Source organism: Epinephelus fuscoguttatus, linkage group LG23 (assembly GCF_011397635.1).
Source record: "Epinephelus fuscoguttatus linkage group LG23, E.fuscoguttatus.final_Chr_v1".
Classification (NCBI taxonomy): Eukaryota; Metazoa; Chordata; class Actinopteri; order Perciformes; family Serranidae; genus Epinephelus; species Epinephelus fuscoguttatus.
Genome location: NC_064774.1, coordinates 6,353,369 through 6,379,536, shown reverse-complemented (window position 1 = coordinate 6,379,536; position 26,168 = coordinate 6,353,369). Strand labels below are relative to the sequence as shown.

Below are 26,168 nucleotides of genomic sequence, written 5' to 3'. Positions count from 1 at the left end.
TGAGTTGCTACCACTGTGTTGCACAACTCTGGGTATTCAGACACCAACATTATCGACTCCTCCATCTTGTCTTCTCTCTGATTCTATGATGCCCGCTATTTGATTGTCAAAGGCCTGGTGGCTACTGCCAGACATTCAACACGGTGACCTGTGTGCGATAGAGCAAAATCTGTGAGCATTCACATGTGCTTCATACCCCTACCGCCATGTTCAAAACTGCTTCCCCTCTGCCGCCTTCCCCTTATTGAGATGACTGGAGGCTTGTTCAACATCAAAATAGAGCTTGTTTTTAAAAAAAACAAAACAAAAAAAAGCGACAGGGAGGAACCCTGGGGTCCCCTCAAAGATGTACTGACTAAGCCCAAATGTCCTCAAACCCCTGCGCACATGTGGCACTTGTTTTCAAAAGTGGCCCTTGGGTCTAATGCAAAAATCAGCACAGCATGTTGAGATCAGAATTTTCACACAAACCAGACGGCACCAAATGGCTGCCATTTAGGAATCAATGCTTTATTTCAGTGTTGAGTGTGTGTGAATATTAAAGAGACGGTTCATAACAGTGAACAGACATGACAGATAGTAAATACAGAGAGAGAAAGAGCAGGCAAGAGAAACTGTAAGAAACTGATCAGTGCTTTAAGAGCTGTGTTCCAAAAAACTACATATCCATTTGAGGAAAAAGAACTGCAGTGTCGATCACATGGTGCAAACCAACAATGATGCTCGAGCCATGTGTGTGTTTGTAATGACTAATGTAGCTTCTTTCTTTTGTGTTGATTTAGGAATGTCTTTTTCCAGTTGTCAGAATTTCGGAAGTTCCCTCAAATGGATGTGTAGTCTACAAATGAGCAATATGTCTGAAATGGTTGTCAACTAACTTACTCATGTTTGCAGTACATTTCAAATCAAGGTCACTGAGAAGGCAAATCCATCATGTCAACGCTGAATAACATTCATTTGTAATAGACATTAAGGCTAAATCATCAGCAAACAAGGCCCAGATTACTTCAGAAGATACAATCTGATTCTGTTGAAACGATCAATACTGCCAACAAATCCAAAAGTCTTCAACCAATTCACTGGCGATGAGCAAAGTTGGAGATTTGACAGCAGTATTGGGAGCTTAAACAAAGTCAGAGAATGTACTTTTAACAAACTGACAATCAGCACAATTAGGGAAACGACATGAACTTCTTTTTGGGACTCTGACGACTTTAATCGAATGTTCGCTTATCAAACTGTTTTTGTCTTACCCATCTGTAAAAGTGACAGCTAGCATTAGCATTCAGCATTGAAACCAAGTTAGCTTTTAACTAGTTGTACCCTTTGTTACAAAAGGGACCGACAGTGCTTCTCAAAGTCAAGGATGCTTCCTTGGTAGGACGAGTCCTCCCAACTTGGGGTCTACAGAGACTAGGCAAGACTCCTTCCTAGCATGTGGTAAACACACACTGGAAAAGGCCTGTGAGTGCCGAGGTGTGTGTCACTGAAGAGGCCCCGCCTTCAATTCGGGCAAATCATGTGCAAAGTTTTGTGGGTTCTTCACGCCTGCTGAGGATACACACATGCAAAGGCTCAAAGGCTCCTTGACAGCGGAACAGTTGTTCGGCAGTATTCGATGACGTAGCCTCCTTGAAGTTCAGCCATTTAAGGATCGTTCCTTGACTTTGAGAAGCACCAGCTGTTCACATTTCAAAATAAACCTCCGTACTTGGACAAAAAGCTTGAACATTGTACTCTTAGCTACAGCTAACTTATTAGCTTTGTGCTAAGCATGTCCAGTGGTTTCAATCAGAATGCTAACAAACTGTTTTTGCGAACTGGCTAGCTTGATTATTTGTCCCCTACAGCATGATGACTTTCAAACGAGACAACTCTGAGACGCTGATTTGTCCACTCACAACAGTCAGTATAAAATGTGTCAAAGACCAACAATCATGTTTTGATTCAACAGAACAGACAAAATGTACAAAAACAAGAAGTATAATGGGCACTTAAGAATTTCAATGCACACGGTGGAACACAATCAAATGGCAAGAGAGAAATATTGAAATGATGGAACTGATAAATAAATAAATAAATAAATAAAAGTAATAACTTACATATAGTTTACTGATCCAGTGTGAACTTGATAGGACACCATTTCCCCGACCACAAGTCAGCCAAAGATGTTTTCTGTATATTAACGATAAAGGTTGAAACTGTCTAAATGAATGCTAATGTGAGTAACTGAAATGCATTTCTTGCCTATTTAAATGCTTTGTATTACTGTTATTAATATGACACTTTTCCAAAAGTCATTTTTAAATGCTTCACATTGTCTCGTCTCTTGTCCTTTACTCAACATTACTGAGAGTCTTCTTGGGTGCGTGTGATCTGTTTGTAAAATGGGGAGCTTACAGTTCAAATGCGTAGTGGTAAGTTTGATGTCAACAATCACATAATACAGAGGCATGCTTTTAGAACACTGGGGTATTGTTTTATGAGCGGTGACAGGACATGGAGTCGTACAAGCCAGCGACAGCACTTCTGGGAATTCTCAGAGCATTCTAGAAACCTTGGCAATGTCGAAGAATGTTCTAGATTCTCCTCCCCCGACCTTTTGGTGTTTGTCACTGAGACGGCGAGCAGAAACAAGTGAGGAATGATGTTGCTGATTCCAAATATGCCAATGAATTTGAGCATTTTACAGGATATTATTAAAGGTATTCTCACAAATATATAGGATAGATTTATAGACGCTTTTCTTCTCCTTGCAACAGATTTGTCAGGAAAAAATATATTAACACCCAAACCAAGCATAGATAAGACGATGCTGCTCGTCAAAGCTACCGTGTCAGTCAACCAATTGGAACAATCATCCAGACAATCAGAACCAGAGTTAAGCAATCATTTCTACTGATGAATCTATTGCCTTTGATAGAATACTAGCATATGGCAGGAAAGTAAATAAACATTCCACATTCAGACAATCCTAATGTACAAACAATGGACAACAGGCTAAAAGTGGCCCATGTCTTAGTCTAACGAGATTTCTTTCTCATTCAACAATAAAGTAATTGTACTGTAAACTTGGCTGGGTGAGAATGCCCTTTTTAAGTGATTCCTTGCTGAATATTTACAGATATACACGTTCACTGCTGGAAGTTTTCCAGTACAACCACAGCTCTCTATAGCTGGACCAGTTTGATGTTAAGTGCTTTGATCAAGGGCGCCCTGATGAGATCTAAAGGCCCTGACACACCAAACTGACATTCAAGCGTTGATCAATGTTGGGCCTTCAGTGAGCGTCAGTGAGCGCCAGCGGCCGTCATCACTGCAGTGTGTCCTGCACCATTGGCCCTCGTCAGTCGTTTTTTTTTTTTACGCCGATTCAATGTGTTGAATAAAGAGCTAAAGTCAAGAGGGAGTGAGACCAGGAAGGTAAGACTGTTTTTCTTTAGCCAGTGAGTCAAATCTTGATGGTTATTGTTATTGTTCTTTGGCACGTGATAAATATTCTCTGTTCTTTCAACATTGGATTGTGTTGGTAATGTGCTAACTGGCCAACTAACATCAAGACGGTCTTCTCAACCTGTTCTCATTCCAAAGTTGTCACATATCGCCATTTCGCAGTCGCCTTTCATGTCTGTACATTCCACGCTAGGTATCGTTTGGCATCAGCTATTTACACTCCTGGACGCTGCAGCCAATGCCAGGATGTCAACAAAAGCACATGGTTATGTTTAGAAAAAAACATCATGGCCTCCCGGGTAAAAGTGTGGGGTTTGTTGGACTCATCCACCTCCCCTTCCTTATATTACTTTGTTACCAGCAGCGTCTCATACAGCCACATGTTTCACATGCTGCGACAGCTGCCGTCCAGCCAACCAGCGGAGTATCATAAAGGTTCAGCTGCACACTGACGCCACCCGGCGGCGCATCATATGGCCACTGAGGGTGGCTTTGGCATCAGCGTGCTAAAATCACTGGCAAAGCGGCATTATTTGATGACTTCAGAATGAGAACAGGCTGGTCTTCTGGTTTCCCTTTTTGAATGACGATTACAGACAACCGCCACCTGCAGGCACAGAACATATGTGCTGGTTGGCTGTGGCTAATGCTTCCAAATGTTAGAATATATGTTGGTGGAGGAATTTAATCTACTGTACAAAAAGCAGTTGGGGGAATCTGTAGTACCAACCCAGACTGAGAAACCAAGACGTAGACATCTTTTAGCTCGATGGCCATTCATTTGTCTGTTACATACATATGAGAAGGCAGAACATTAGAAAACTTTTAATCCTTTAATCCATTCTCTGCAAAACACCAGACTTTATTTGTTCACTCATGCCTTCGATACTTCACCAATCCCTTTATTCATCATGCCCTCCGTTTAGGAAGCAGTGGTTTCCAAAGACATTTTTCATCATCTCTTTTTGCAGCCTGTATTTTTTCTTTCTTTTGTTTAAAACCGTTTTTTTCATTCACTCCTCCATTTTTATATTAATGCCAAGCTGGGAGAAAGAGGGAGTTTTAGAATTTGACATCATGATGCAGTCGTTGCATATCTGTTTTTACTCCAGTCTTGCATCACTCCAGCGTCCCACTGCGAGTTTCCTCAAATTTGCATTAGTGCAGCAAAGTCTTGAATCCACCATCATTCCATTCCCCCTCATCTACTATTCTTCTTATCCCTCTTTAGACTACAAGAAGATGTAGTTCAAAGACCAGTCTTTCTCATCCACTGTTTCAGGTGTTGAAGATTACTATGATCATACTTTATTATTATTGAAGATGTCAAAAGCAGATCATAGGTTCACTGTGGTCTGATGATGTGATGATGACTAATCCTTCTTCTTTGCTTCCTCCTCTTTTCCATCCATCCCTCCCTCCTTCATTACAGACTGCAGTAAAGGTTCATGTAATAATTCCTAGAATTTGACATCGTGCACATCTCTCCACTCCGACAGCTGCTCCCTCCATGTGTCTTTCCTTCCTCTGCTTCACTTCTCCATCCAGTCCTCCATCATTGTAGGTAGCGGTAGACTTTGAAGCAGTGGTTGCCGGAGTCAGCCACTACCACATGTCCATCTGAGGTCAGAGCCAGACCTTGGGGTCCGTACAGAGGGTCTGCTGACGTGTTGATGTAGGAGAGGAAGGAGCCGCTGCCGTCAAACACCTGGAAATGTTTGAACAGACAAAGAAAATGTGGTTTGATACTCCCCAACAAGGGCTTCTTGGCATTCCAAGCTGACAAGCACTGTTGTACCTGTATTCTGCTGTTGCCCCAGTCAGCTACGATGATGTTCCCATTAATGTCCACAGCTACACCAGTGGGCGCGTTGAACTGGCCGTTTCCCTCACCGTTAGAGCCAAATTTCAACACCAGCTCGCCCTCAAGGGTGAAAACCTGGCCAGGACAGAGTAAGAAAAATATATTAGAGCCCATTATCCATGTGTCCTTGAGCAAAAATGCTACCTTAAATACCTAAATGTCTAAAAGTATTATTTCATTGTAAACAAGAGGAAACTATATGACGGCGGTGCAAGTCAGTAAGGCCTTACCTTGACGGAGTGGTTATGGAAGTCAGTCACGATGATCTCATTGTTCTTGTTCACAGCTGCAAAGTGTGGACCTTCAGGCAACAAGTGCAAAAACAACAAAAACAGATTGTGCTCTCAGTGTCTTATTTATCACTTCAAATACTGTTAGAGCTAAAGGCCTTTGCAAATCAAGTCTTTTTTTAGTTTGAAATTGTTGCACATTTCAACAATCACATGTGTCAATCATGTTTACACACTGTCTCCAAAACTTTCGGCCCTCATTAAAGTTTTGGTAACAGGTTCGATTGTCCTAATTTTTCTGCATCCATCAAATGCCTTGAAAGAGTTGTTTTACCAAGAAGCAGTAAAGAAACGTAGAGTAACCTGCGGGACACATACAGCCGCAACAAGGAAGAGAAACAGGGCAAGGGTAGGCAGGAGGTGAGCAGGAAAAAGAAAGTGAAGATATATAGAAGCAATGTCCTTCTTGAAATCCTCCATGACAAAGAGAGGGTAACATTAGCCTATCCAGGAATGCACAAGAGTAAGGTTTAATCACTGCACAGTATCATTTCATAACTCAGGTGGCTGCGTGCCAAATGCAGCCAGATAGTGGCAGCACCTCCAGTGTCTGTAAGGGCTTAGGGCTTGAGTCAACGAGTCTGTAAGGGATCCATTTGGGATTGGGGGAGTGTCTTTCCAATTTGCCTCACATTGCGAATTTTCACAACAAAGCATTAAAAATTCTTCGCAGAGAGTGTGCAAGGTTTCTGTTTTTTAATCAAACGACTAACACATACGATAAATAGGAATTCGGTGAGCAACGGCTGTATTTTAAAGGACAACTTTGGTATTTTTCAACCTGGGCTCTATTTCCCCATGTGTATGTGTGCGTATGATTCATAGGTACAACTCGTTCTAAAATTGGTTCAGTATTGAGCCGTGAAACGAGCTAAAACGGTAATGGGGGCAAATGCGTCCCGTATAAAAGTGCTTTTTTTCGCTTTTTCGTTCGTACTGTAAGTGAGTATGTGTGTATGAAGTGTGTGTGTTACGCCAGAAGAGTCAGAGGACGGAGTCTTTTACGTGCTACCCCCTGGAGTGTTACTGGAGTTTTTGGAGTGCTCAAATAAACGGGCCTTGTTCCCGATTGCAAAAACAGGATGTCGCGCAACACCCCGTACAGCTTTCATAGGCTGCCTTTGTCAGACGGCGAGATGCTGAAGTTGTGGCTAGTTGTGCTACAAATGGATGCTAACACTCCTGTCCAGACACTGCACCTTGCAGACCATCGGGTCTGCAGTGCTCACTTCTCCCAAGATGACTACTGCCAGCCGAAGAAGAGAAGACATCCAATCCCGAAACACCTCTTCCTCAAGAAGACGGCTGTCCCACGAGTAGAGAGAGCTACAGACACAGTGGAGCAAAGCTCGTGACATCACACAGCCCAGAGGTAAGGGAAACACTTAGTATGCTATTTACAGAGATAGCACTGGCGATCTGAACCGGTCAGTGGCGAAAAAAAGCACTTTTAATGAGCAAACTTATACGGGACGCATTTGCCCCCGTTACTGTTTTAGCTCCGCCTCCCTCAATACTGAACCAGTTTTAGAACAAGTCATACGCACACATACACATGGGAAAATAGGGCCCAGGTTGAAAAATACCTAAGTTGTCCTTTAAACATACAACTGCACGTGCAGTTGTCAGTGCAAGCAAGCACACACATACATTTCCTTCTGAAAATATTGCTTTGAAAGGTTATTTTCTCAGAATAAATCCACTGTGTAAACACACCAGTCTCAGTGAAACGATAAAGTAACTGCACATGTGGCAGTAATGTTGGTAAAATCTTTAATTTTAATTAACTGACAGATCATAATTTGTCTATAAAACATTAAAGAAAGTGAAGATATGTAGAAGCAATGTCTTTCTTTTGTTAATTAATCAAACACTACCTGCAAATTGCTTGTCACCGTTGCCTCGACTACCAAACTTGGTGATGAGCTTGCCGGTCAGCTGGAAGATGAAGACAGTGCACGCCTTGTTGTCAACCACGATCACATGACCGTTCTGGTCCACGGACACGCCCTTCGGTCCCATGAGTCTGCCTGAGCCAAGCTTCGTCTGATGGACACCAACAAGAGGGAAGAACCATTCAACAAAACACGAGACATGTGAGTTTGAACAATTAGTTCATCTTCATCATAAAACTGTACCGGCATTAACAAGTCTTTATAAAGTAAAGTACGATTTACATTTCTACACTGACGTCCAGTCATATAAAATAATCAATCATTAAGTAACCTTTCATCTCTTCACAGCTCAAAGCCACATCGCTATACCTACCTTGAACTTGCCCTCGCCAGAGAAGATGCTGACCCACTTGTTGTCGTAATCGGCAATGATGATGTCACCGCTGGGGTGCACGGCCACGCCTGTGGGACGCTGGAGTTGCCCCGGCGACCGTCCCCGCACCCCAAAGCGACTCTTGAATTCCCCCTCGTTGGAGAAAATCTGGAGCGGGGGGGACACTTGTGAGGATCTTCATGTACATGAGGCATACCTTAACTTATAAACCAAGACGTCTGAAGCTCAAACAGCCATTTGAAGAAGTGAAGACCGGACAAAACGTGCTCTACCTGGACACACTGATTGTTGCTGTCAGCTATCAGTATCCTGCCAGTGGAGGAGGCAGCCACTCCTTGAAGGTTGGTGAACTCTCCTTTATTCCGTCCCTTTGTTCCTAAAGAGAGCAGGAAAAGTAAAATAAAACCACTGGTCACATAGGCCTTTCTTACAAGCTATAAATCCTTCAGCTTCACTAGCTGTATATAGTTGAATAAACGTCCCACCGATCCTGAAGATAAGGTCGTCCTCTATAGGGTTCTGGGTTTTGCGTCGTGGGGTGCCCAAGGCGCTGCTGGCCCTCTTGGAGCCCTTTTTCTTCTGGCCGGGCGACTTCCCACGTCTCTTCGCCCCCTCAGAGGAGCCCGTGGACGGGGTGGCGTAGGCTGCTGAGTTGGTTGCTGTGGTGGTGGAGGGAGACACCTGGAGAGACAATGATGAAGGGAACATACATGTGACAGGGCATTCAGTGTAGTCGTATGCATAGCAGTGAAAGTGAGGATGGTAAGATAGCAAGTTAGCAAAAGGTTTGACCCATTTTTCTGCAACATTTTGGTTAGTTTTGGTTTGGAGCAAGGAAGGAGGAGGGTACCCGTTGCCTCCTGCGAAAGTTGCCCAGTGGTGCATGAAGCTAAAATGCGTGGTGTGAAATAACATGGATTGTTCATATAATGGGGTATGTAGAGCAGTCACACCAAAGACAGCCAAGCATCTAACTCCTGACTTGAGTGGTGATAAAAATGATAAAGATGGCGAAGAGTACGGACTTGTTACTGCTCAGTCTCGTGTGGCTGAACGAATGACATTGCAACATGTCTCCGTAATGTTAGTACCTACACACACCCTTCACCCACCTCGACTTCGGTCTCTGAGACCCTGTTGACGGTCAGTTTGAAGGGACTTCCTTTAATGTGCTGGTCGTACAAACGGAGAGCCAACGAGAAGTCGCCCTCCTTTGGCACCGTGTACACAAACTCATAAGTCCCATTCTTGTGGTCCACTATTTCCCCGTCCACTATGCTGCCATCTGGTGTGAAGACCTGGATCAACACATTGGAAACATTTCGTAAGTTTCTGCGGATGGATCCACAGAATTTTATTTGAGTGTGGGTGTAAAAGGAACCTCAGCTGACAGGATCGCATTGCCACTCTTGCAGGCTCCCCCTGATTTGTCTCTTGTCACTATAGTAACCGAGGCAGGATGTCCCACAATGCACTGCTCCAGGCCAGCACCCATGGCTTCACTCTGGCTTGCCACCGCACTGAGGAAGAGGAGGAAGAAGAGGATGGTCAAATGCAAAAAATGCTTTCACAGTATGATCCTGAATGTTTAGTGAGGTCACAGTCTCACCTGGTCGTGACGATGGTCCCCAGGTTGTGTATGGACTTCCTCAGCCCGTCTGTCTCCATCACCAGATCCAGCTGGTCGTTCTCCTCCGGCTGACACGGCAGACCGAGGCCGGCCAGCTCCCCTAGCCTCTCCTTCAGCTCCTGCTCCACCTGAAGGCTCGCCACACACGCCTCCCCAGCCAGAGCCTCCTCCGTCTGGCTACAGCAGGCAGAGATGTCCCCCTCTCCCCGGACAAGGCTGTCCATCTGAGCCTGGAGGACCTGGACACGGATGACAGATATGATGATGCTTTTTTTTTTTTGTGAAGCAGCCCACTGGCAGGAGAAGCTACTTTCTTAACCATAGGAGAGTGAAGGGTCTCAAACATGCGTGCACCTTCTGTTTGAGTCCATATGTGACCTCCAGCTCCATCAGCAGAACACTCTTCCGGACATCCAGCTGCTTGTGCAGATCCTCGAAGCTTGACTGGATGTCCTCTTCAATGGAAGCTCTCTGATTGCTCAGCTGTTGGAGGATCTCCTTGACGAAGGACAGGGCGTCTGAAATCTGAGGGAGTCTGGAGAGAAAAATGGAGAGAGACGTGAGGACTGTCACTTTGCCACAGTGTGTCCTTGTTGCTCTGTGGTCCTGCATTTCCCTGCATGTCCACCAGGTGTCACCTTCTCACCTTCTCCCAATTGACTGTGTCTCACAGGTCATTCCTGCCTGTGTGTTCCCACAGGTGGAATGTAACTAAGTACATTTACTTGAGTACAGTTTTGAGGTATTTGTACTTTTAAGTCTCCTACATTTATGTAACAGTTATTTGCAGATTGAGACTTTACATACACATTTGTTTTCAGGTTGTCCGTCCGTCCATCCAATCCTTGCAAAATCTCAAGAACGCCTCAAGGGAATTTCTTCAAATTTGGCATAAAGTTTGACTTGGTTTCAGTGATAAACTGGTTAGTTTTTGGTGGTTATAGGTCAAAGGTCAAGGTCATTGTGACCTTGTCTGTCTCATTTTTCAATTCAGTTCATTTTATATATAAAGCCCAATATCACAAATCACAATTTGCCCCAGAGGCTTTATAGCAGACCCTTCAACTCCCCAAAAAACCCTTCAACAGGCAAAGAAATGGTAGAAAGCTCAGGAAGAGCAACTGAGCATGATATCTCAAAAGCACCAAGAGGGAATTTCTTCAAATTTGGCACAAACGTCACCTTGGACTGAAGAATAAACTGATTAGAATTTGGTGCTCAAAGGTCAGTGTGACCTAACAAAACATGTTTTTGTCCATAACTGAAGAAGAGTTCATCCACTAATTCTGACCAAACTTGACACAAATGTCTAACAGGATAAAATAATGAAGGTCAAAAGGTCAAAGGTCAGCTTGACTGTGACATCATCATGTTTTAACGTCATATCTCAGGAACAGAAGGGGAGACATTTGGTCAGATACTTCTACCTGTTCTGGACGACGCCCAGCCTCTCCTGCAGCCGGCTGCGGTGCTCCTCCAGGGCCTGGCTGAGGGGCACCTTAGGGTGCTCCCCATGGTCCGACACACAGTCCTCACACAGCGCACACTCGCAGGCCGAACAGTACAAGTCTGCCACCTGCAGATGAAAAGAGGAGGACAGAGGATACAGTTAAAGGGAGACACTGCAGACATTAATAAAAGTGATTATTTGTCTTTGATTAGTTTAATTACTGTTACTGAGGTGAGTGACACAAACCCAACAGGTCCTGACACATCAACAGGCTGTTTTGTGAAGCTTCAGGTTCAGTTTGTGTCCATGTGTTTTAATGTCATTTATTAAGAAGTTTTTTGGGGGAGTTTTTCTTTATCTATGAGGATCCTAAGGACAGAGGGATGTCACATACTGTAAAGCCTCTGAGGCAAATTATAATTTGTGATATTGGGCTTTATAAATAAAACTGCGTTGAAATTAAATTCAAATGTATTTATTTATCATCACTGCATGTCACGTGTAGCCAGCCAGTATCCGTCAGATTTGAATGACATAAAGCAAAAGTATTGCCAATTTAGGTCGGACACTAAAGGTGCACTATGCAGGATGGTCGGTTACTGTTTGAGTTTGGCGTTGGCTGTAACTTTCATTCTTTTCATTTTTGAACTCTCGTTTGGCATTTCAATTTTTCTTTACGCTGTGTCTCTTGGATGCCTGCTGCTTACAGTCTGACACCTGGCGGCGACCTTCCTATAAAGCCCTGATGACACCTGAGCGCCATAACACACGCCCATAAATGTCCCAAACATAGAAAATAAGAAGAAAAGAAGAAAGTCAGACAGACGACAGAGTCGCTGCAGAAAACTACACCGCCACACACTGAGAGTGGGTCATGAGTAACGAGGCATTACTGCTGTTTGAGTCTGTTCTTTGTTTTTCAGGAAAATCCTGTGTAATTTATCTTTGATCAAAAAATATTCTCATTGTGCTTGTGTACTGAGATGCAAGGTCGCAGTAGAGTGGTGCTGTAAGGGCTGGGCGATAATACAAACTTAACCAACGTTAACCAAACACTAGGTGACCGTATGCCTTGTCTCTCTGAGCAGACTCTCTCAGTGTGTCAGTGTGTGGATGCTGAGCTGTTTCTGTTACATGAATCCATCACTGTAGTTATGTGTCAGGTTAAGCTAGTCAGGCTTGAACATACTTCATGAGTTGAACGTCCACAGACAGCTACAGCCACGCAGATGCACAAGCAATTCTATTCCTAGTACAGTTGAGGGGAGGCGAGCTTACCGTCCTCCTACTGTCGACATCAGGTGAAAGTGAAACTAAAAAGATCCCGACTGGGTTTGGAGTGAATTGTTTGGGTGCAGACAACACAGACTTGCACATGCACTAGATGTGCTCATGACGACAGAATGTTGTTTGCACAAATTGTTTAACTCTTGAAATACAAATAGGTTCGACACAGAGGAAAGAAACTGATCCCTTTTCTTTGGTATCGATCCTATTGACGCCATTATCGATCTTCAAAATGAAACTGTAGTGTCAATAGTATTGATATTTTAGGACCGATCCGCCCACCTTTACCTGCTACCCACCCTGAACCCAACAGGTTCTGACAAAGTAGCGAGTTTCAGGTTGATTGACCATGTTTGTTTGTTTGTTTGTTTTACAGTCAGTAATAAAGCAAAAGGGTAAGGGTACCAGTCCAGTTCAGCTGGCTATGGTCTCATGCAGGCCTGGGTTCTGGTCTCAGTTTTAGCCCAGTGCAGAACCAAGAGTCATGGAGCAAACAGTCTCATTTTTGTGCTTGTTTGGTTTCAGAAGTTAGATATTTGTAATCAAAGAGAAAAAGACAAATAGTGCTGGACATGTCATGACAAGAACTGAAAATTACTTTTAAGGTTTCCGACACTAGTGCGGCACAACCCAGTCGCCAGGAAAAATGCTGGCTTTTTCAACACCCTGTGGTTACCATCCGATTAGGTTTAGGCGCAAAATCCATTCAACTATGGTCTGGTAAAGATGATGTTTTGGCTTGAAACACCCGGTTTTTGGGGCACAATCCCGGCAGGAAAACGCAGTGATGTCTGGGACAAAGAAAATTGCTTTACAAGCCCCAACTCCAGCTGGAAAAACTGCAACCAGTTGCTGAAAAAAACGCAAGTTTGGGTGCTGATAAGCTGTTGACTCGCTAAAGAACAACCAGTTTTGTTGTTTGGTTGGTCTTGAACGATGGTCTGCAGCTTGTCAGCCATCTCGCTCAGGTGTCACACCATCCACCATCTCCTCCTGATGACAAAGTCAGCTCATGTTTTACATCACTTTAGGAACGTTGATGTGATATGTGTGAATGTGTGAATGCAACATATTTGTGGTTTGCAGAAACGTACGATGCAACATTTTCTTCTGGAAACTGGGCTGATTATGCAATGGCTTTGGCTTGTTGTCGTGTGCAACATGAAAGATAAATCTGTGGTAGAAACTGCAACACCTGAGTCGTTTACTGCTGATATAATGTTGCCATGTATGTGGGGCGTGCACAGGTTATTACCACACACAGGCAGCAGAGGGAAAATGAAAGCACTTAATAATGAAGAGCTGTATCCCTACCTTCCCTGCATGTTGGGGGCAGGCGTTTTTGCCGGGCGGAGCCTCCAGGACGGTGCACTCCTCACTGCTGCTATCTGGGGAGTGTTGGTGAGCCTCCATCTGCGAGCGGCAGCCTGGCGGGGGTGGACCTCCGAGCACACCCCTTACTCCAGACTGCAGCCAGGGGAAGGGGCTGGATGTTTAGATCCAAGGTTTTCCTACTGTCTGTTGGAGATGTTTGCGTCTGTAAACGCCTTGTCTCACACTTTATTCCATCACCCCGTTGAGAGGACAGGGCGAAACATTCAGATGTGCTCTTTATGATGCCTCCTGGAACATAATGGATCCTGGGAGAGGCATGACTTTTGCTGTAAAGTTGAATGATATCAACCAAGAGGACAGGTTTTGTCTATGTAGCCCTTTCCTGTAGAACTGTTCCACACAGCAGCAAGACAAGAGTGCTGGGAAATCAGATGTAGGTCTTGTTTTTGTTCATTTAGTGGACAATCATCCACTTTGGTCAGAGCTTCATCTCTTTGCTGCAGCGTTGCAGGGCTCAACCTTTAGACATGCCCTTTATTTGAGTTTGTGATTATTCCATTACATTCCTGCTGGGTGCAGAAGGAGCCTGGCATCCAAAACTCCACAAATTTTCCCTTTAAAAAATTTCCTTCTGAGTCCACGTGTCTACTCCCAGAGCAATAAATGTCACTTGAAACACCAAAAAGAGGAGGAATTATAGTCCAATCCAGACGTTGGTGTTGATTTAAATCACAGAGGGTTCAAACGGAGGACAGCCTGGGGAGGAAAGAGAGGGATGAGGATTAGGTGGAACAGCAGATAAACATGGATAAACACTTCTGCTCTTAACTCTGTGTCATGTGAGATAGTTTTATGATTTAAGTCAGTATTTACAGTCTGGTTCTGCAAACACAATTTCATAGACAACTAGAAGAGCACTCAGAGAGCGCAGGCCAAATTCCCCATCTTGAAATGTTAACAAACTTGAAAAATAATTAGTGTATCCGCCCCGTGATTCAAATCCACCCCAGGATTTAATGGGTTCTTTCTTGGCCAGTTCTGCACCCTTCTGCCAAGTTTCATGAAAATCAGGTCAGTAGTTTTTCCATAATCCTGCTGACAATCAACCAAACAAACAACTGAAAACCACCTCAGCAAAGTAACGAGACGAGACAATGTGACACATCGAAAAAGTGAAATGAAACGTACAGGTTGGTTTTCAGTTTGAGCCTAAAGCTCTGACTGCATAGAGCTGAACGGGAAAACCCCAAACTGTTCTGTCATGATGGTGTTTCCTTTCAAGACTACGCGATATAGTGCAAAGAGATTAAACACAAGATAACGCAAAACATAATGTGAAGCAATGCAAAAGTACTTCAAGAGAAGTCAAATGTACTGTGTGAGCATGCAAAAAGTTGTGTAGCAATGCGAAAGAGTTACAAGTGAATGCAACATTTACTGCGAGGGAACTCCAACGTGTTGGAAAAGAGTGCAAAAACATTATGAGAGAACACAAGAGAACATAAAAGCATTTCAAGAGAACCCAAAGTCTGTTTCTATGTAACGACCGTCAGGTAGCTCCGTACAATATCCTAATAATACCAATAACTGCCGTAACGTTAGCTTAAAGGTGCGGACACACGCAACCGACATCAAAGAACTAGCGGTGACGAAAGCCAACTGTTGTGTCGTCTACGTCGCCTCACGTCGCCCTGTGTCAGTTGCATTTGAACACACTACACGGACTACATCCGACGGCCAAGTAGCACGTACGTTCTGCGCCTGCGTGAGAGAGAGCGGAGTGAGAGAGTGGTACATCCTGTCAGCCGAGGGGTTTCCTATCTGTGCAGCCGAGCACCGCAGCACCTCCACGGACTATTACATCCAGACGGTCCCGGTGTTTCCTCCTCAGGCTCCACTTCACTCAGCTGCCCGATAAACCCGCTGCTTCTTCCCACTTTAACCTGAATAACAAACCAGGGCTCGGTGCTCCGGTTGGATCCAAACGGAGAGCCGGGGCTAGCTCAGAGACTAGCGGAGGCTAACTGGCTGTGCTTCCCTCCGGTCATGCTGCGGCTAACGCTCTGCTAGCCTCCCAGCTAGCTCCGGTTTGTTATTCAGGTTAAAGTGTGAAGAAGCAGCGGGTCTGTGGGGCAGCTGAGTGAAGTGGAGCCTGAGGAGGAAGCACCGGTTAGCCCCGGTTTCACTACAGGCAGATTCACTCGCTACAGGGGCGAGGAAATAAAACCTGAACAGCCAATCAGAGTGAGCTCTCTCACCGACAAGCTCCGCTGCCGATTCAACATGCTCAACCGGCCGAAAAGTTGCAGACACCAAAGTGCCAACGGTGCGGGACACACCGCAAAAACTAGGGCGACAGACGCTCATCAACGGCCCGACTTTGGTCGACGGCCGACCGTCGGCTTGGCGTGTCAGGGCCTTAAGAGCTAATGCATGTGTGTTAATGACAAGAAAGCAATATTGAGCAGATATGGTGAACCCAACTTTATTGTTGGTCACAGCCACAGTTGCTGACCTTTAACCTGGTCACCAGAGTGACATCCCCTCATCATTTATAATAATGGAATAAACACACACACATATCCCCGTCAGTCGTCCCCACTATAGGCATGCCCATATGTTCTTTCCAGGTGGCGCATCAGATCGCTGCACACCCCTAATTAACTCCCAGATGGTACACTCTGAAATGAGGAACGTATGCAGCAGGTCCAGGGACAGATGGTACGATCCACAGATGGGGGGAGGTGGGGTGGAGTGCTGTGCGGCATGTAGGACCAACAGAGGGAAGTGAATGAGGAGTAAGACACTAATACAGAGCTTCCAGCAGCTGGAATGTAGGTCACAGGAATGTCTTCAAAGTGATGGAAAGAGGGAGAGATGGGAGTGAGGCTGCGGTTTCCATGGTAACAGACTGCACGGGGAGGGGCGAGGAAGAGCAGCAACAAAAAGTGCAGCAGTCATGGACCCTTTAATCCTAAAATCCTATATTTAACAGTGTGTGTGCCCCACAGAGCTGGAGCCATGCCGGCTGTGTTCACACTGACGGCACAGAGTGGCCCAGTTCGAAGGATCAGTGTGAACGCCAAGCAGAGAACTTGGACCTCATGGTTCCTTTTGCTGTGCTGAGGGGGAAATAATTCAAGGACGCTCCAATGAAATTAAACAGATTCCAATTGCACCCGGCTGAGAAAAGTCACACTGTAGCTATTTGGCTCTTTAGATCTAACCCAACATGTTCTCACCCCAACTCGTAAAATATCGTCACTTTGTCAGTGATACACCAACAAAAGTCCGGAGTTATGTTTAGAAAAAAACATGATGGTTTGGCTTAAAATTCACATGAGAAACAAACAGCAAGCCCATGAGTGAAATTTGTTTGTTTGTTGGACCCATCCACCTCTCCTCTGCCTCCCTATACAGACATTCTCACTTTTTTTGTTACCGTAGTTACTGGCGGCGTTACAAACTGCTGCTAACGGATGCTTATCATATCAGTGTAACGGGTGCCTCTGTGCTTTCGTGTCTGATGCCAACGTCCACTGACCAGCAACGGTGTTTGACGACTTGGGTTTTTGCCCGCTCACCTTCAAACTGATGTGGCTGGTGGTCTTACTGCCACGAAAGGTGCCTCTATGCTTCGGTGACTGACTCTGACATCACCGACAAAATGGTGGTATTTCAGAGTGAGAACGGTCGTGATGGCCTAGTGAAGCCTCATGAACCATTTTGTTGATTTTCTGACTCAGTAACATTCTGTTCAGGGTGTTATTGTAAATGCCAACAGTTTAATGTCAACTAATACAATAAGCTAGTGATGGCCTAGCGAAGCCTCATGAACCACTCTCTTTATTTCCTGCCTCCACCAGATGGCACTCTTGGTTTAAAGCTAAAGGCTGAAGGACTGGCAGTGAAGTGTGCTTTCAAACCTTTGTTGAACAGACAGCGCCATCCAGTGGCCTCAGAGAATAAAGACAGTGAGGCTTCATTTGGCCATCACTAGAGAACAGGCTGCCAAACCAACTGGTTCTCATCCCAAGTTGTCACATATCGCTGCTGTCAGTGGACTTTCATGTCTACGTATTACATGCTCCTTCCTGTATCCTTCCGCGTCTGCTGTTGACGTTCTAGGAAGCCGCTACCAAAGGCATCAACAAAAGCACGTTTCGTAAAACACATCATGGTTTGGCTCTACATTCATACAGGTAGTGAAGACCGATGTCCTAGGTGAAAGTCTGGGCTTTGTTGGACTTTCCAGCTCCTTGTGTTATGTCGTTATCGGCAGCGTTTCAAACTGATGCTGCTCAGTGGCATATCATACGGCTGCAACAGGTGCTGTCCGGCCGCACTATGAACTGATGCCATCCATCCGTCCAGGTGGCTGTTGGCCTCAGGTGAAAGAGCAGTGGTATTTGACAAGATTCTCACTGCACTCTGCTGCTGAGTTATCGCTGCGACTGTTTATTTATTGTTTATATTTTGGCGTTAAACGCTCTGACGTGTTCCCGTCAGTCTCTCTGCCTCCTCCAGTGTGTCGCTGGGTGTGTTGTTGCCTGTCGGTGTTCGACCACGTCTGTGTGTAACATATGAGCTCAGTGTTCTCATGAATGATTCATCAGGAGGACGGATTATGGATATGAGCTCCTCTCATCTGGTTCATAATCCTGTTTTAGCTCCTCCCTCAAACATTCTGCTCAGAATACACAACCTCCCTGACACACACACACACACACACACACTATATTTTCTGTCTGTGTTTGTTTTTGTCTTTAATGCAAATACATATCTTATTTTTCATGCAGACACTGCTGCACCCCCACACCTCCATCTCTGCAGCACAACACTGCAAAGGATTATGGGACGTTACTGAGGCTCTATTGGCTGTGTGTGTGTGTGTTTGTGTGTGTGTGTGTGTGTGTGTGTGTGGGTCTTGTGACACTGTGGTGGCTGTTTGTAACTGTCACTTACAGAACGAGAGACAAATGAACCCTCTCTCTCTCTCTTTCTTTCTCTCTTTCTTTCTTTGTCGTTATTTCTTTCTCTCTTTCTTTCTTTGTCATTCTTTCTTTCTCTCTTTCTTTCTTTCTTTCTTTCTCTCTTTCTTTCTTTCTTTCTTTCTTTGTCATTCTTCCCTTCTTTCTTTCTTTGTCGTTCTTCCCTTCTTTCTTTCTTTGTCGTTCTTTCTTTCTCTCTTTCTTTCTTTCTCTTTCTCTCTTTCTTTCTTTCTTTCTTTGTCATTCTTCCCTTCTTTCTTTCTTTGTCGTTCTTTCTTTCTTTCTTTCTTTCTTTCTCTCTTTCTTCCTTTGTCGTTCTTCCTTTCTTTCTTTCTTTCTTTCTTTCTTTCTTTCTTTCTTCCTTTGTCGTTCTTCCTTTCTTTCTTCCTTTGTCGTTCTTCCTTTCTTTCTTTCTTTCTTTCTTTCTTTCTTTCTTTCTTTCTTTCTTTGTCGTTCTTTCTTTCTTTCTTTCTTTGTCGTTCTTTCTTTCTTTCTTTCTTTCTTTCTTTCTTTCTGTCCCTCTTTGTCGTTCTTCCTTTCTGTCCTCCTCTACATGTTCACAGAGCACAGATCACTCCTTTCCTCCGGCTGTACGTCTCCGCCCCACAGGCACAACCACGAGGCGCTGATTCTAGTTTCAGACTCGTTCAAACAAACGGTGAATCTGTCCTTTAGTCAGTGATGCTACGATAATAAATTCACCATTTTTATGAAATAAAAACTGATGAGAATATAAAAAACTTCCCATTATATATTTGGTTTAAATAATTCCACCATTTTAAGATGTTTTCAAATTACTGTCATCTTGAATATCTTGACTAAATGAATGGAAATAACACTGTTACTGCTCATACGACTAACTCCATGGTCACAACTCCACGTATGTTGGTATACTAACACATTACTAACATTGTAATAGCACATGATTTTGATTTTTCTTTCTTTTTGTTTTTCAATAACCATGAAGAGCCACCTCATCCGTTTGGCAGAGGTCTCTATTTAGAAAACTATGGGCAATATTCTTTCACTGCTCTTTCTTAGTTAGGATATTAAAGGGTTAGAACAATGTTTGTTTAGCTGCCCTGTGTACAGACACATGGTACTAATAATATTAATATTGTTATCTGTTTATATGGCAATCAGTGGTCTTGAAAGGACATATGACTGAACTGAAACATTTGCAGTATCTTACTGCTCCACAGCTGCTTATCTGAACTTTAGTTCTGATCATTCTGTGGCTCCTGACGCTCTGTGATAAACCATCAAGACATATTGACACTTCAGGTCAAATTAGAATGGAAACAGATGATCTGATAACTGGAGACTTATAACGTCCACCTGTGCTCGTACAGCGACAGGTGTGTGGACACTGTTGATGTGACGACTCTTTGCTTTTTGTGCCGTTTATTCCTCAAACGCACGACGTCAAAGAAGGTTTAGGAATCAGCCGACACTTCGTCAAAGGCCTGAGTGAGGCTTCAGACTTGGCTTTCACTTGGTCTCACAGACATAGACGTATAATATTAATAATCATCTGTGTGTGTGTGTCTGTGTGTGTGTGTGTATTTACTGCTCCGCCACACTGAACTGCTCGCTTTATTGCTCACTACAGATCTCTGTGCTATAAAGTCCTGCTGGCTCAGCCGTGCAGGATTTCTACACTCCACCTTCACATATTTCATCTTTATCATCGTTATAAATTTTGAAATTTAAAAAAGTTGTGCGGAGTGGGTGGTTGACCACGTGGTTTTTGTGCCTAAACCTAGCCACACATTAACCGCAGCATTGCTGCAACATCATCACATGATAATGTATGAAACATATCTGTGGTTTGCAGAAACATACCATGCCAACATTTCTCTGGCCAGTGGACTGATTTGAGGCATTTGGTATATTAATTTTAGAAAATGATGTCACTAGTTATTTTGAGATTTTACAACGCAATGATTTAGGAAACCTTGTTTCCCATGTCTTGGAATTTTTGAGACCTTTGAAAGATAATTTAGGACATTCAAATACCAATTAGAACCTTATTAGACATGTTCTCCCTGTGTCAGCGTGGGTTTCCTCCAGGTGCTCTGACATGTTCTCCCCGTGTCAGCGTGGGTTTCCTCCAGGTGCTCTGACATGTTCTCCCCGTGTCAGCGTGGGTTTTCTCCAGGTGCTCTGACATGTTCTCCCCGTGTCAGCGTGGGTTTTCTCCAGGTGCTCTGACATGTTCTCCCTGTGTCAGCGTGGGTTTCCTCCAGGTGCTCTGACATGTTCTCCCTGTGTCAGCGTGGGTTTCCTCCAGGTGCTCTGACATGTTCTCCCTGTGTCAGCGTGGGTTTCCTCCAGGTGCTCTGACATGTTCTTTCTGTGTCAGCGTGGGTTTCCTCCAGGTGCTCTGACATGTTCTCCCTGTGTCAGCGTGGGTTTCCTCCAGGTGCTCTGACATGTTCTCCCTGTGTCAGCGTGGGTTTCCTCCAGGTGCTCTGACATGTTCTCCCTGTGTCAGTGTGGGTTTCCTCCAGGTGCTCTGACATGTTCTCCCTGTGTCAGTGTGGGTTTCCTCCAGGTGCTCTGACATGTTCTCCCCGTGTCAGTGTGGGTTTCCTCCAGGTGCTCTGACATGTTCTCCCTGTGTCAGTGTGGGTTTCCTCCAGGTGCTCTGACATGTTCTCCCCGTGTCAGCGTGGGTTTCCTCCAGGTACTCTGACATGTTCTCCCTGTGTCACTGTGGGTTCCCTCCAGGTGTTCTGACATGTTCTCCCCGTGTCAGCGGACAGCAGCAGTATTCTTAGTAACAGTATCCTTTAAATAAATGTATTTAATTTCGACCTCTTCTCAGTTTATACTCATGGAAATGCATATTTTAAGATGTCTGTAGCCCACAGAATAATTAAGTTCTCATGTTTGCTGCACCAAAGACAGATATTTTAGATCATCTTTAAACTGATTAATTAATTTATTGTGGTGACGGCCAAATGAAGCCTCATGAACCACTGTCTTTATTCTCTGAAGCCACTGGATGGCGCTGTCTGTTCAACAAAGGTTTGAAAGCACACTTCACTGCCAGACCTTCAGTCTGTAGCTTTAAACCAAGAGCGCCATCTGGTGGAGTCACAAAATAAAGAAAATGTTTCATGAGGCTTCACTCGGCCATCACTATTATTATTAGTATTATCAGCTGCATCTGTTGACATTAAACTGTTGGCATTTACAGTAACACCCTGAACAGAATGTCTCATGTACCTTACACACTAAAACACACTTTGTTGATTGGAAACCTACTCACGTCATCTCGGCTCAACGGACCAGACTCCATTACATCATCATGAGACTCTCCCTTTACAAATGTCAGCTGACTCATTTCAGCTGAACAGTATCTGCAGGTTGAGACAGTTCAGAGGAGCTCGTCAGTAAATCTACTGTGTGACGTCACACACACACACACACACACACACACACACACACACAGAGGTAACTTGATCTCGTCATACGACATATTCCCATGGGAAAGTTCACGGTCACTCTGTCTGTCCCTGTTTTTCTCTCTGTTTTAATGACAGTCTTCCTGCAGGTCTCTCACTCATCCGTCTCCTCACAGTTCATGTGTTCATTTATCTTTTGGTGAAGGAGCCAATGAAAACATGTTTTACATAGAATAACTGTATATTTCTGTTTAACGCTGACGGACCACAGTCGCAAAGACTCACAGAGCCACAGGATCACTTTGATTCACTATTTAGGCAACTAATCACCAAGTGTTGTGTCTCTGTGTGGTTACCTTGTGTCTCTGTGTGGACATATTGTGTCTCTTTGTGGTTGCCTACTGTCTCTGTGTGGCTACCTTGTGTCTCTGTGTGGACATATTGTGTCTCTTTGTGGTTGCCTACTGTCTCTGTGTGGTTACCTTGTGTCTCTCTGGTCATTTTGCATCTCTTTGTGGACATTTTGCATCTATCTGTGGAAATGTGTCTCTTTGTGGACATTTTGTGTATCTCTGGACATTTGGTGTCTCTTTGTGGACATTTTGTGTCCCTAGACATTTTGTGAACGTTTTGTGTCTCTTTGTGGACATTTTTCATCTCTTTTTGAACATTTTGCATCTATCTGTGGACATTTGGTGTCTCTTTGTGGACATTTTGTGTCCCTGGACATTTTGTGAACGTTTTGTGTCTCTTTGTGGACATTCTTTGTCTCTCTGGTCATTTGGTGTCTCTTTGTGGACATTTTGTGTCCCTGGACATTTTGTGAACGTTTTGTGTCTCTTTGTGGACATTTTGTGTCTCTTTGTAAACATTTTGTGTCTCTTTGTTGACATTTTGCATCTCTTTTTGAACATTTTGCATCTATCTGTGGACATGTTGTGTCTCTGTGGACATTTTGTGTCTTTTTGTGAACAATTTGTGTCTCTTTGTGGACATTCTTTGTCTCTCTGGTCATTTTGCATGTCTTTGTGGACATTTTGTATCTCTTTGTGGACATTTTGTGTCTATTTGTGGACATTTTATGTCTCTCTGGTCATTTTGCATCTTTTTGTGGACAGTTTGTGTCTCTTTGTGGACATTTTCTGTGTCTCTGTGGTCATTCTGCATCTCTTTGTGGACATTTTGCATCTGTCTGTGGAAATGTGTCTCTTTGTGGACATTTTGTGTCTCTCTGGTCATTTTGCATCTCTTTGTGGACATTTTGTGTCTCTCTGGTCATTTTGCTTCTCTTTGTGAACATTTTGTGTCTCTTTGTGGACATTTTGTGTGTCTCTGGTCATTTTGCATCTCTTTGTGGACAATTTGCATCTCTTTGTGAACATTTTGCATCTATCTGTGGAAATGTGTCTCGTTGTGGACATTTTATGTCTCTCTGGTCATTTTGCATCTCTTTGTGGACATTTTGTAACTCTTTGTGGACATTTTGTGTCTCTCTGGTCATTTTGCATCTCTTTGTGGACATTTTGCGTCTCTTTTTGGACATTTTGCATCTGTCTGTGGAAATGTGTCTCCTTGTGGAAATTTTGTTTCTCTTTGTCGTCATTTTGCTTATCTTTGTGGACATTTTGCATCTGTCTGGAAATGTGTCTCTTTGTGGACATTTTATGTCTCTCTGGTCATTTTGCATCTCTTTGTGGACATTTTGTGTCTCTCTGGTCATCTTGCTTATCTTTGTGGACATTTTGCATCTGTCTGTGGAAATGTGTCTCCTTGTGGACATTTTGTGTCTCTCTGGTCATTTTGCATCTCTTTGTGGACATTTTGCATCTGTCTGTGGAAATGTGTCTCCTTGTGGACATTTTGTGTCTCTCTGGACATTTTGCATCTCTTTGTGGACATTTTGTGTCTATCTGTGGAAATGTTGTTTGCCTTTGTTGACATTTTGTGTCTCTCTGGTCATTTTGCATCTCTTTGTGGACATTTTGTGTCTCTCTGGTCATCTTGCTTATCTTTGTGGACATTTTGCATCTGTCTGTGGAAATGTGTCTCCTTGTGGACATTTTGTGTCTCTCTGGTCATTTTGCATCTCTTTGTGGACATTTTGCGTCTCTTTGTGGACATTTTGCATCTGTCTGTGGAAATGTGTCTCCTTGTGGACATTTTGTGTCTCTCTGGACATTTTGCATCTCTTTGTGGACATTTTGCATCTGTCTGTGGAAATGTGTCTCTTTGTGGACATTTTGTGTCTCTCTGGTCATTTTGCATCTCTTTGTGAACATTTTGCATCTATCTGTGGAAATGTTGTGTCTCTTTGTGGACATTTTGTGTCTCTGTGGTTGGTTTTTGTCTCGTTTTTGGATGTTTTGTGCTCATCTGAAGTCATTTTGCATCCTTTTGTTGTAATGTTGTGTCTCTTTGTGGACATTTTGCATCTCTTTGTGAACATTTTGCATCTCTGTGGGTGTTTCTTGTCTCTTTTTGATTGTTTTGTGTCTCTTTGTCGTCATTTGCTTCACTTTTAAGTCATTTTTAATCTTTTTGTGGTTGTTTTATGTTTCTGTGTAGTCGTTATTCATCTCTGTGGTATTTCTTGTGTCTTCATTGTTGTTTTGTGTTTCTTTACAGACATTGTGCATCTCTTTGTGGACATTTTGTCTCTCTTGGTAGTTGTCCAGTGTCTGTTTTTGGTTGATTCCTGTGTCTTTGGTGGCCATTGTTCATCATTTCATTTTGAGTCTCTTTGTGGCTGATTCTTTGTGGTTGTTTTGCATTTCTCTGTGGTTGATTCCTGTGTCTTTGTGTCCCTTCGTCATTATTTGATTGACTTTACAATAAGAAATATTAACAGTGCCACTCATACAGATACATTGAGCCCTGAGGCCCCCCGACCCTTTGGGCCCCTGAGCTTATGTCAGTGCCTGTTCAGTGATCGGCCCGCAGCTGTAAAAATCAGAGTGGATCAGCCCAGTTTCTGTTCACAGAAGTGACGTACCTCTTGTTAGCACTCAGGATGCTAACGTGCAGTACATGCAGGCCTGAGAGCGCACACACACACACACACACACACACACTCACACGTATTTGCTGTAATGCTGAGGTGGATCAGTCTGTGCCCGTGTTCATTCATCCATCCTCCGCCCTCGTCCATCCTGCAATCCGTCCATCCTCATTTCCTCCATCCCTCCTCAGTCTCTCCACTCTTCCCTCTCTCATCCCTCTCTCCTGCTCTCTCTCAGGAAAGCACACCATGCTACAGATGCTGCTGTCATCCCTAAACATTCCTCCATCCATCCATCCACCCATCCATCCATCCATCCATCCATCCATCCACCCCTTCATCCTCTCACCTCTCCACACCCTCAAAAAGAAAGCAGCACTCACCATGTTTCCTCAGACGCAGGCGATGGATGAGTGTGTGTCTGTTTCCAGCCTGAAGCCATCGCGTCATGAGAGCGTCTTGTTTGCTCTCCTCTCCTCTCTACTGAGTGTGTGTGTGTGTGTGTGTGTGTGTGTGTGTGGGAGGGGGGAGGATATCATCGTCACGGCAACACCAGCAGCTTGCAGCAGCAGCAGCACCAGGCTGAGGAGGGGGAGGAGAGATGGCGGGGGGGGGGGGGGCAACCATCGGGCCTCGCCGCAGCGTCCACCAATGAGGAGCAACAGGAGGGAGAGAGGGAGGGCTGTGATTGGTCCATCCGTCTGTCAGTTATATGAGAATGTGGGCGTATCATTCTCTCCCTCAGATCTCACTTGTATCAACCCAAAATAATTCACTTTTAAATGCATCAATATGAATATTTTTGAAATGGATTCTGTGCAGTCATGTCCATTTATTGTTCACTCACCAGATTTTAAGACTATTTTTCAGCTCTCAGTACGTCTGTAGCTTCTGACTGAATCTCTGTGGTTTGGAGTTTAGTTTCTCTCCTGCGTCCTGTTTTTACTTCACATATCTGCGTTATTTTACTGTTTCATGTTCGCTCTCAGGTTTGTAGGAGTCATTTCCTTATTTTGCTGCTTCACAATAAAAGTCTTTACATAACACAATGACGGGAAAACTGTTTACGTCACACGCTGAGCTACAGGTTTTGTTACTTGCTCACGCCCCCCATTGTAGGCGGCATTTTGCTGCACTCCCCGATTTTGTTTTTACTAGTTCATAGCCA

The 26,168-nt window shown here is 44.1% G+C and overlaps 1 protein-coding gene across 2 annotated transcripts; it reads right to left on the bottom strand.

Moving 5' to 3' along the window:
- Nucleotides 1-495: 495 nt before the first annotated feature.
- LOC125883417 (tripartite motif-containing protein 2-like) lies at nt 496-25,561 on the bottom strand. Of its 2 annotated transcripts, XM_049567688.1 has the most exons (15): nt 25,384-25,561; nt 21,867-21,957; nt 13,578-14,354; nt 10,954-11,102; nt 9,881-10,061; nt 9,506-9,765; nt 9,278-9,416; nt 9,009-9,194; nt 8,382-8,577; nt 8,169-8,272; nt 7,876-8,043; nt 7,485-7,653; nt 5,548-5,618; nt 5,252-5,392; nt 496-5,161 (listed from the first exon to the last, which is right to left on the bottom strand). In XM_049567688.1, exons 3-15 carry the CDS (start codon nt 13,674-13,676, stop codon nt 5,009-5,011), a joined length of 2,016 nt encoding a protein of 671 aa, XP_049423645.1. In that variant the 5' UTR covers nt 13,677-14,354; nt 21,867-21,957; nt 25,384-25,561; the 3' UTR covers nt 496-5,008. The 2 variants fall into 2 exon arrangements, with proteins under 2 accessions (XP_049423645.1, XP_049423644.1); XM_049567687.1 differs by lacking the exon at nt 21,867-21,957.
- Between the last annotated feature and the right edge of the window lie 607 nt (nt 25,562-26,168).